The 11,961-nt window shown below is 49.6% G+C and overlaps 1 protein-coding gene across 1 annotated transcript in view; it reads left to right on the top strand.

Moving 5' to 3' along the window:
• The first annotated feature begins 8,677 nt into the window (after window positions 1–8,677).
• The window catches only part of RHOQ (ras homolog family member Q), a 38,313-nt gene continuing 35,029 nt past the window's right edge, over window positions 8,678–11,961 (top strand). The window contains exons 1-2 of the mRNA XM_068966009.1: window positions 8,678–8,819; window positions 9,389–9,447. Coding sequence (XP_068822110.1) covers window positions 8,678–8,819; window positions 9,389–9,447 — 201 coding nt within the window. The remainder of the gene's footprint in view (window positions 8,820–9,388; window positions 9,448–11,961) is intronic.

Below are 11,961 nucleotides of genomic sequence, written 5' to 3'. Positions count from 1 at the left end.
TAACTCCCTGTGGCGTTTCACTTTGTGCCTGCACATGAGTGGAAACAGTGACAGATTTTATTTTCTTGGGCTCCAAAGTCACTGCAGACACATGACTGCAGCCATAAAATTAAAAGACACTTGCTCCTTGGAAGGAAAGTGATGACAAACCTAGATAGCATATTAAAAGGCAGAGATTTCACTCGGCTGACAAAGGCCTGTAGAGTCAAAGCTACGCTATTTCCAGTAGTCATGTGAGAGTTGGACCGTAAAGAAGGCTGAGCGCCGAAGAATTGATGCTTTCAAACTGTGGCGCTGGAGAAGACTCTTGAGAGTCCTCTGGACAACAAGGAGATCAAACCAGTCAATCCTAAAGCAAACCAACCCTGAATATTCATTGGAAGGACTGATGCTGAAGCTGAAGGTCCAATACTTTGGCCATCTGATGCAAAGAGCTGACTTGGTGGAAAAAGACCCTGATGCTGGGAAAGACTGAAGACAGGAGAAGGGAGCAACAGACGATGCAATCGTTGGATGGTGTCACCGACTCAGTGGACAAGAGCTTGGGCAAACTCTGGGAGACAGTGAAGGACAGGGAAGCCTGGCATGCTGCAGTTCGTGTGTTCACACACAGTTGGACACCACTTAGCAACTGAACAATGAGCAACTTAACATAAGCAACAGACTCAAGAGACTACTCCCTCCTCTCTGGTACTCAGTCTTGAAAAATCTCCTCAACTCAGCAAGACCACTAAGGTCAACTTTGGCTCAAATGTGCACTGCGATTCAGAAAGTACTTCCAGCAGAAAGGGTAATAGAGTTTGTCTCATTTGTTCCTTTCTTTCAGAAATCACAGTCCTGGGCTACATTCAATGTCTAAAAAGAGGGATTTAGGTATGGTAGAAGTTGGAATCTCTGCTTGCACTGCGTGAAGCACATTGAATCAAGCAATCCAGTCCTCCAATATCTTCTCAGGAGGCTGGAGTTGTGAGGAACAGAAGCTGGAAGTGACAGAAGAGGAAATTTTAAGGATCATGCTTGGCTCACAGGATGGTGGCAGGCTAGAGAAGCTGCTCGGGACTGTCTTTACAGGAACCACGCCCAACATACGCCTCAGGACCTGCTCCCATGAGAAAACCACTTCTGGTATTGTTGCTGCCAACAAATTCTAGATAGTCAGTGTATACAATAGTCACTTCTGCACCAGGAACTCAATTACACCACAACCAACACCACCACCCACCCTATGTGCTACTTCCTGTATTCAGCACTGAGTTGTGGGCCCAGCACCAAAGCTGCAAGAGTGTGCTCTGTATTTAACTGTAGTCACTCCAGCTCTTGAGTCTAACAAGGAAAGCAAGAGTCTGTAACAGCTTCCACAAGAGTGATCTTTTTCTTCCCACCAAGACTTACAAAGTGGAAGATTCCCCACATTCAAAATGTGCTTATAACACTCAGTGACCACAGGATCCACTATGGAAAAATAATCATCAACAAACCTTGGATGGTTTTCTGGTACTGTTAGAACTGAAGCCTGGAATAAAATCATTAATTTCCTTTCTGGAAGATGGATCTATGATCTGGCCTCCTTTGAACCTTACAGGAGGTGGCCACTCCCAGATCATAGACGTATTCTGTACCAGCAGCCTCTAAGAAGTGTCCTTTTCTATGATTCAGCAATGGTGGCAATGCCACCTGTTATAATGACTGGTCTCCTGACCTAGGCTGCAGCAAAAGATGGTTAGAAATGAAGATGGGAAAACATCAGTAAGGGTGCTTGAGCTAAAATTCTCAGAGGCTGGGATTTACTTCTGAGTTTCTGGTATGTAATGAGCTGGAAAAAAGGAGATCTCGATGTATTCTAGAAACATAACTAGAAGTGAAATCAAGTGAGCCAGATGTATTGGATTTTTTAAATCATCCTGATCATCAGGAACCACCGATCTTTAAGAAATTGCTGCAGTGTTTAAGCCATTAACATCTCAGCTAAAAAATAGTGTAATACATTACATCTGACCCCTAAGAGAAAAGGATGCAGATGGGAGGTTTTAGTGGTAGGAAGAAAAAGAGGAATAGGTATGGCACACAGTGTGATGCTACAGATGTGGGCCAGGTGGAGTCTGGGAAGCAGGAGAGCCCTGGGGAGTGAAGAGGCTGCAGTCTGAAGAGACTGGGCAAGTATGGAGGAAACAAGCATAACTGAAGAGCAGAGGAGGGACTTTCTTGGTGGTCCAGTGGCTAAGACTCTGGGCCTCCAATGCAGGGGGCCCGGGCTTCAATCCCTGGTCAGGGAACTAGATCCCACATACTGCCAACTAAAGATCCTGATGGCTGCGACAAAGATCAAAGATCCAGTGGGCTGCAACTAAGACCAAGTGCAGCCAAATAAATAAAAGAGCAGAAGGGACCAGGTAAAAGAATAATTACCATTTTACCTCCTTGCCAACAACTCCAAGAAGGAAGTTTGAACGGGGAAAGGAGTAACTACTGTCAGCCAAGAATTAGGGACTCACACCAAGCTTGGATTCACGTACTGACAAATCAACTGACTGAAATTTAGAACGAATCACAGATTTGACTAGGATCCTTCTCACCTCCTTCTTCCCTTGAAATCTGCTTTTTCTTTATTTCTAGTATAGCTTGGGGAGACCTTGAATCTTTGACTGTTGGCAACAATCCAGGGGTAATAGGTATTTTTGGTTGCCTCCCCAGCATATATTACCCACCATGCCTACTGTCCACTGTACAGGAAACATAGAATTTGAGGGGGAATAAAACTCTGGCCTTGGGGTGGGCCCTGGCAGGCCTAATAAGGATAGTTCCAAGCCCCTGTCCCAGCAGCGGTTTCCGGGACAGCCAGTAGCCCAGGCCTAAGGCAATGAGCATCTGACATTCTGCTGGCCACCGTGATGAACTCAGCTAATCTGATGAGAGGAAGTCCAAGAATTTTGTGTATTAAGTGAATCAAGAGAAGCTCTCTCTCCTCCTGGGCAGTGTGGTATATGGGTGGTAATGCCTGGACCTGGTATAACCATTTTGTTTTCAAGAGAGAAAGCAACATAAGTAGGACGCTGACCCAGAGAGAAGAGAAAAACTGAGAGAAGTGCAGGAAAAAAAGTTGATTCAGGGTTTTGATCAAGCCATACTTGAAGCCTGAGCTACTTCTGGTTGTTTTCAATCAAAGAAGTCCATACATTCCCTTTGCTGTTGAAACCATTTGGGGCTGACTTTCCTTTTACTTGGAACCCAAAGCGTCATGACACCGAATGATCTACTGGAATCCAGTTGTCCATTTCTGGAGTAAATGTGAAGGGGACACAAACAAAATGACTGAAAGCAAATACATTTTAGAAACTTAGTGTCCTTCTGGAGTTCTACTCTCAGCTTGGTTTAGGCAGTTGGCCACATGTTTAATCATCAAGAGGAGACCAGTAAGTTTTGAAAAGTTAGGAAGAAACCTAAAGAAGTAAAGAGGATAACACAGAGAAGATTTAAAAGGAAGAGAGAGAAGGGATATGTCAATGGAACCATAACATAGACACCTCAGAGTATCCCAGCCCTTTTCTGCATTACCAAGCCCTGTGAACTTGGTCATCTAAACTTCCTGCTTCCTCTTCATTTTCACAGCCATGCCTGATCCAGAGCTTCTTGACCTCTCTCCTCCTCACTTTCTCTGCCTTCACTCTGGTCCCTTCTAAATCCATGTTATATACCACTCCCAGAGTGATCATCTCAAAAGATAGCTCTAAACTTGTCATTCCCAACTGAAAACTTTTAATGCCTCCTTCCTGTAGAACACGGGAAACAGCATGAGCTCAGATCAATTATTTTGAAAGCTAGCTCTGCCACTTAGCAGCTACATGACTTTGAGTAAATGTCTTAATTTCTCTGCACATCATCTATCTTGACTGTAGTGATAATACTATCATAGACAAGATTGCTTACCAGTGACAGAAAATCAATCTATACCATCTAGGCAAAAAGGAAGGGAGGACTTATTAAGTGACCAACTGAAGTCTGCTAGTATACAACAGAGTTTCAGGGATACCCAGAATCAGGAACTCACAAATATCCTGTGTCATCCCTGCCACTTTTAAGGGGGATGGGTGGAGAGCATCTCTCTCCATTTTTGTTTCTCTGTGCATTGTTGCTTCATTTCCTTGAGTTGACTATTTTGTAAATGTCTGAAACATGAAGCAGGAATGACCCACTGCCTTTAGGCTCTTGTCTTCCAGTTTAGTTAGTACCAGTTTTGAATCCCAAATTCAAACTTCTCAAGAAGGGTTCTGGTCATCCCATCTGGCGTCAAGGGCCCAGGGCTAATTAATGGAGGTCAAGGACAGGATGTGTAAGAAGAGGGCATCTACCATTTAACCATATGATCAGAACTTCCCTGGTGGTCCAGGGGTTAAGGCTCCATGTTCCCAATGCAGGGAACCTGGGTTGCATTGCATGCCACAACTAAAAGATCCTGCATGCTGCAACTAAGACCTGGAGCAGCCAAATAAATCAACAGGTAAATGTTTTTTAAAAGAGAAAATAAACCACACGATCACAGAAAGAACGTGTAACACAAGCAAAGGGTGTTGTTTTGGATAGAGAAGCCAATAGGTATTCTCTATGAATTTTATTTTCTGTGGCTATTTTGGGGGTGTAATAGGATGACCCATGAAATGAGCAGCAAATACCCAGGACAGTGCCTGGGCACAGTACACAGTGACAGCACACAGCAAATCCTCCTTTCCTCCCTTCCTCACAGCCTTACTCCCAGAGCCACTGTTTACCTAGCTAGTGCCTTTGTCTGGATAGCAAGGAGATCAAACCAGTTGCTCCTAAAGGAAATCAACCCTGAATATTCATTGGGAGGACTGATGCTGAAGCTGAAGCTCCAATACTTTGGCCACCTGATGTGAAGAAATAACTCACTGGAAAAAGACCCTGAGCCGACTCACTGAAAGCAGGAGGAGAAGGGGATGACAGAGGATGAGACAGTTGGATGGCATCACTGACTCAATGGACATGAGTTTAGGTAAACTCTGGGAGACAGTGAAGGACAGGGAAGCCTGGCGTGCTGCAGTCCACAGGGTCGCAAAGAGTCTGACATGACTTAGTGAATAAACAACAAAAACAAATTAAAAAGGTGTCCTTCTTTGGGTGGATGCCACCCCACAGGCACAGGTCTGATAAGCAGAAGTTGCCTCTGTGATAAAAACGTGCCCCTTCTTCCCACGTACACAGCCTTAGGCCAGGGTCATGGCTTTGCAGGTATCACGTGGGCCTTCCTGGGTATCCTATTTCTCCCTCTGCCTTTGTGCAGTGCATAGACTGCCCAGCCCAGGTTGGCCCTGCATGCCCTGAACGTGGCATCCAGAGGCCCATGGCCTGGTGGCATCACACAGTTCTCAATTAAATACAAATCAGTTCTTTCACACCACTAATCCTGCATTCTGTCCACCTGGCATGGCTCACCATTCCCAAGAAGTCGTGTGCTGTTTCTTCTTTCTGTCTTTCCCAGGCATCCTTATCTTATTTTACTCCTATTAAACCCCAGGCCAATGACACCCTTCTGCACACCCAGAACTAGGTCCTAACAGCCTCCCTGCACTTCCCCAAGACTGTTCTCCATCCCCTACCACAGCACTGAACACATTATATAGTACTTATCTGTTGAGATCTGTTTGGTCCTTCTAGCTAACCTATCAGTGAGCTGACCTGGGCATCTGGGATAATACTCCCCTCTGCCTCCTACTCCATATACAACTGGTGGAATCAACCCAGAGCTTGAAGTACTCCTGGCAGTCTGTTTTGGCTTTTCTACAGGCCAAAGGGATGAGGTCACCATCATCAATGAAGTCACCATTGCATGATTCATCTGACATCAGTTCCCCACTTGGAATGTCCTGATATTCCCAGAACTTCTCCCAAAGGATCCAGAACCTAGAGACCCTTCCATCTGTCAAGGTTCTGGAACTAATCATCCAGCTCTCTGGATCCCCAGTAAATATCTACCCTTCTGAAAAGCAGCAAAAGAACTCAGAGGCTGGAGTCTTGAATGGAGGAAACCTCCATCCTCCCAGTCCTGGAACAGACCTCATTATCCCTCATAAAAGCCTTCCCCATGTCTCTAGCAGCTGGCCCAAAGCCTTTACCAGGATCTTTCAGAGCACACTGTGAAGAGCTCTAGAGTTGTCAAAGGTCAGCCTTGATCACAAGCTATGGACAAGCTCACATTTAAACCTGAGGCCCCGAGAAGAGAGGTGGCATGCTCAAGGTCACACTGCCAACTACTGTCAGTTCAATTGCTCAGTCATGTCTGACTCATTGCAACCCCATGGACTACAGCATGCCAGGCTTCCCTGTTCATCACCAACTCCCGGAGCTTACTCAAACTCATGTTCATTGAGTCCAATCATCTCATCCTCTGCTGTCGCCTTCTCCTCCCGCCTTCAGTCTTTCTCAGCATCAGGGTCTTTTCCAATGAGTCAGTTCTTTGCATCAGGTGGCCAAAGTATGAGAGTTTCAGCTTCAGCATCAGTCATTCCAATGAATATTCAGGACTGATTTCCCTTAGGATTGACTACTGTCAGAGTTGGAACCAAATGTCTTCTCTTGGCTGAGTATGCAGTAGCTCCTTCACCTCTCTTAATAGACTCCTTTCAGAATTCTAGTCCCAGCAAATGCTGCCTGAAGAAGTGGTCCTGCAGGCAAAGGAGGCAAGACCTCCTTTCTTCCCCTGTAGACGGAAATGGCAGAGATTGGCCTTGAACTGAGATCTGACTTCAAGACACTGAACTGCCTTCCTCAACCCGGGCATTCAGTACATATAAAGTGTCTTTCAGATTGACTGCATAATCTAAAGCAGCTGGCAATGTAAATACTCACACTCAAACATGATGGAGGGGTCTGGTGAGACATCCAGTGGGACACCACAAGGAACTTCTGAAAAGCCAGGATGTCTTTCAGGACAATGGAAATCAGATTTGGGATTTGAGAGTTGAGGCCTCGGAAGCATGGCGTGAGTACATAACTAACTGAGCATTTCCCACGGTGTGTTCCCAGAACCTGAATGCTGGAAAGAGGTGGAGACCTTTGGGTTAACCACTTCACCTGTCTGCATCTCAATTTGTTTACCTACAATCTGAGAGAGATCTCAGGGAGACCGTATGGTTGACCTCTGCGGTGCCTCTCAACACAGCGTTTTCTGATCCTGTGAACTGATGACAGGAAGCGATTTATCTCGCATCAGCAAGGGGAGGGAGAGTGTGGTGTCACCGTGGAGTGTATCATCCCCGCCTTCCCTGTCCTCCAAGGCCTAAACTTAGAAGCAGCACTTTTGGCCAGTGAACAGATGGGTGTTTCCAAGCTTCGTCCAGGCGAGAGGGCAGGGGTTGTCGCCTGGCTCACTGGCCACGTCTTTGAGCTCTGGGGTGTATCACTCCTCAGGGATCCCAACCTAACACCTTCGAGGGATCCTGGGACTGTAAAGGGGCCTCAGAGAATGTCGCCTCTAGGGGGAGCACAGGTACATCCGCAGCATCCAGAGTCTCCCAGTCTACCTTTTCTGGCAAGGGGGACGGGGGGTGGAGAGTGCGTCAGTGGTTCAAGATGCTGTAACTCCCTTAGTCACCAGTTTCATAGCAAATGATGTGGACAGCATGGGTTGGGTTGGTGGAGGGGAAGGAGTGGAAACCAAGCCTCAGTTCAGGAGTTCCTACTTTCCAGCTCAGGGACTACCGCCACCCCTCCCCTGTCACCCCCGTGCGCCTGAAAAAAAAAAAATTTTTTTTCCCCCAAACTCTCTTGGCCTTTCTTCCTTCCCGATTTCTAGTTCTATTGTGCATTTAGAGGCTAATAGAATGGATCCTGCCTTCCGGGTGGAGTTTAAATATATATGAATAATTTTGCACGACTATTGCGTCATCATAAAAGTCGTCGTGGACCCCCCAAGAGGGCTCCACGTCGTCTCCCAGCTTCGGGGCCTTGGGACGCTTCTGGGCGCTGCGGGCACTTTCGCGAGGAGCCCTCGGCTCCGCCCGAGCGCGGGTCTCTCGGCCCCCCTCCCCCAGTCTCACCTTCCTCCCAGCTACGCGGCTCCTCGGCTCCTCCTCCACGCCCCCTCCCCGCAGCCCCCGCGCGGAGCCAAGCTAGGGTGAGCCGGCAGGGCAGAGCGGCGGCTGCGGGCGGGGCGCGGGGCTCTGGAGCCGGCGGGCGGGCGGGGGCGCGAGGCTGGCTGCCCGCAATCGGGGGAGGCGCCTGGGCCCGCCCTCCTCCGGGGCCCAGCGGGGAGGGGGCCCCGGCCCGGCGCGGGGCGGGGTGAGCCGCCTGGCCCCTCCCCTCCGCTGCCCTCCCCAAAGTTGCCGTCTCCCCCGGGGCCGGCCAGTCTTATGATCCAGTGGATCCTCCTGGGGAGGCCGGGCCGGGGAGAGGGCGCGGGCGCCGAACGGCGGGGGCAGCGGGCGGGCGCAGCGACCGGGGCCTGGGCGGGGATCCGGGCAGCGACCGAGGCGGCGGCAGCGCCCCGGGCCCGTCGCCCCCTCCCCTTGGGCGGGGGGAGCCGCTGCATGGGGCCGGGGGGTCGGCCCTGCTGCGCTGAGCGGCGGCGGCGGCGGCGGCGGACCCCCCAGGCGGGCTGGGGCTAAGCCCGGGGCCGGGGCGGGGGCTCCGGGGAGACCATGCCCGGAGGCCGGCCGGCCGCAGCATGGCTCACGGGCCCGGCGCGCTGATGCTCAAGTGCGTGGTGGTCGGTGACGGGGCGGTGGGCAAGACGTGCCTACTCATGAGCTATGCCAACGACGCCTTCCCGGAGGAGTACGTGCCCACCGTCTTCGACCACTACGCAGGTAAGCTTCGGAAGTGCTGACTAAGGGGCAGCTCCCCAGGCCGGGAACTTTGGAGCAACTTTGGACGAGCCCCCTCGCCGCCTCCCCTGCGTGCGCTCCCCGCCCCTCCCCCGCCGCGCCCTCCACTGGGCGCCCGGCCCCACCCCCAGGCTATCCCTCGGGCAGCCCCCTTGCCAGCTAGACCTACTCCTCTTCCCACCCCGCCCCCCCAATCCTGGAGCCCAGTCCCGCGTCCCGCGTCCCGCGTCCCGCGTCCCGGCATTTCCCAACCCCCTCGGTGCTCCGGGCCGACCTCCTTGACCTTCCTACAGTCGCCTTCCCAACAGTCTCAAACCCCTAGGGGGAAACGTGGCTACGGGACTTGGGAGAAGGGAGTGGGCAACTGGGGGCCACTTCATCCCAACCTCACCCCCCACTTCACTGTGAGCCTGGGAAAAAGGGTGGCATCTCCCTGGGAGCTCCCGCCTGCGAGCGCTGGTTTGGGAGGCGAGGGTCCTGGTGGGGAACAGGATTGCCCCAGAGTCTAGGTAATTGAGCTTCTCTCCCCGCCCCCACTTCTGCCCTTGCAGTCAGCGTCACCGTGGGGGGCAAGCAGTACCTCCTGGGACTCTATGACACAGCGGGACAGGTGAGTGTCTTGGCCCCGGCCAACACCCCGCTCCCTTTCCCCAATTTAGGATGATCGCGAAGAGCCTTTAGAAACTGAGGTGTCTAGGAGCGAGGGTGTGTCTGCGAGGGTCCCTCTGGATCAAGTATTTCTTTGAGTCAGCACATTGGGAAAAAGATAAAACCTCAGCAGCAAAGGCAGACCAGCCCACCCCATGTGAACCCCTGGGCTGAAAGTTTTTGCCTGTGTGTGCCTTCGGTGTGGTGCCTGGTGTGTGGGTCCCAACTCCTGTTGCAAAGTGGCAGCAGCCAATCCTGAAGCGCCCTTATTTTTAGTTGCAGATGACCAGGTCTCCCCTCACAGCCTTTGTCTGGTCCCTCATTGGTGAGTGGTCTGCCTGCCCGAGGAGCCTGATTGGTGGGAAATGGCATCATCTAATATGATGGGAAGGCATTTGGTCCTGGTTATGTTTATTACAACATCATTGCACTCTGGGACTCAAGTCCCTGGAAACGTAATTTGTGGTGTTACTGAGGACCACAGGGAAAAAAAGAAAAGAAACAACAACCATCCAGCCACTCCCTGGGGCAGGGAGAGGAAGGAAGGGTTAGGAGTTCAGCCTGAACCTTGGAGGAAGAGCTTTTGTTGTTGTCATTCCCTAGGAAGGCCAGGTGACTTTGTCTGGGTTTTCTTTGGTAGAAATCACTGTGCAGAAAGAAAATGCACCCTCCTCCTGTCAGCCTCTAACCATTATTGGCAAATTAGAGGTGGCTTCTGAAGGACTGAAGTCTCCTTTCTGACTCTGTCCCAGCTCCACCCTTTTCCCAAACCCACTTTTGCTGTGGGCCTAAGATGTGTGATGAAGTTTTGCAAAATCCAGCCGTGTGATTAGACCTGAAAATTCAGATGGAAGTTTCTACGTGTTATCCTGACTTGAGTTCTTCAGGACATGTGGGCAGTTGAGGGCCTTAGAGATTGTCTGTAGGGAGTGTCCAACAGTGCAGTTTCCTTATGCGTAAAAAATTCAGACCATTCCCCTGGGCATATATTATATGCTAGATGCTTAGCGTTGAGTCTGGCACAGACTTGGTAGGTCAGTAAAGAGGTGGTTTTCTTTGTAACTCATCTAGATCTGGGTTTCAGAATTGTAGTGTCAGGTTAGATTCTGGAAAATGTCTTCTCGGGGGGCACCTCAATGTGACCTCTGGTTTCTGTACTGTGAAGTTAGCGGAGCCTCTGAGAGAGACTGTTAGAATAGACTCTATAGAGTAGTCTCAAAAGAGAGACTGTTGGCAGAGAGAGGTGCCTAAGGCCACCCCCTCTCACCAAACTGACCCAGGTCAGTATAACCGGTTCTTTTTAGATTTTTTTTTTAATGTGGATGATTTTTGAAGTCTTTATTGAATTTGTTACAGTATTGCTCTGTTTTATATTTTGGTTTTCTGCCCGGGGGCATATGAGGTCTTAGCTCCTGATCAGAGATAGAACCTCCACTCCCTGCATTGGAAGGCAAAGTCTTAACCTCTGGACCACCCGGGAAGTCCCAGTATAACCAGTTCTTAGCTTTCCAGGACCGCTTTTCATTACCTGCCTTGTAGCTACTCCTTCTGTCATGGATGGCAATAGGCAGAACCCATTCAATCAAATAAGACCAATGTTTAAGCAGTACAGCTGGTAAACAACAGGTTGAAATTATTGGTTGAAAGGAGAGAGGTTTTTAAGAATTGTCTCTAATTTTAACTTCTCTCACTAGTGCCTCTTCCCTTTTCTTTGTTACTTGTCACCATGACTGTGTTTTGACCACGAGCCCCGTTCAACAGGACGTGTATATGTCAGAGCTGTTCTGTGCACATTCAAATCTGACTAATATTTGCTGACTTTCTTCTTTGTACATATCAGGCCAGGGTCATCCACATGCAAATATTATATCATCTTCTCCACTAAACAACCCCATGAGATAGGTGATCCACTTTCTTTGCAGATGAAGAAAGCGGCTTAAAGGAGCTAGGTCGATGATCTAAGGTCACGCAGCTGCTGAAGGGCGTTGCTGGGGTTACATCATGGGTCTGAATCTACCCTAGTTAGAGGTGGTTATATACACAGGAAGCCATGGGAGGTGCTGATATACTATGGGAGGTGCTGATATACCACCTGGGTTGATTGGGTTGCTTGTGTGTCTCTAGACATGGTCCCTGGAATCTTCACAGCTACTCTCTGTGTGGGGGTTATATGCCAGTCCTGCAAAGGAAATAACTCAGGTCCGAAGAGTCAACTGCTCTGTCCAGTGGAGATTGTAAGCTGTATACCTAGTGGGATCAACCTATTAGTGATCAAAGTTTACTCTTTTTACCCAGTGGTGGATCACCTATTCTGTTGACCAAGAGGTGGACTTAGGCCCCCTTGGTGTTTCTCCCAGTGTCTAAGACTTTTCTTAGCAATAATTCATCTTTCAGCATCCAAGCATTTATTATTAATAAGCAATCTTATCGATATAATCCTCAATGAGATTAAATGAGTGCCTATTTTGTACCTGTG

The sequence above is a fragment of the Capricornis sumatraensis genome, chromosome 1, assembly GCF_032405125.1.
Source record: "Capricornis sumatraensis isolate serow.1 chromosome 1, serow.2, whole genome shotgun sequence".
Taxonomy (NCBI): Eukaryota; Metazoa; Chordata; class Mammalia; order Artiodactyla; family Bovidae; genus Capricornis; species Capricornis sumatraensis.
Note: the sequence above shows the minus strand (reverse complement) of the source record. Positions and strands in the feature narration are given on the sequence as shown.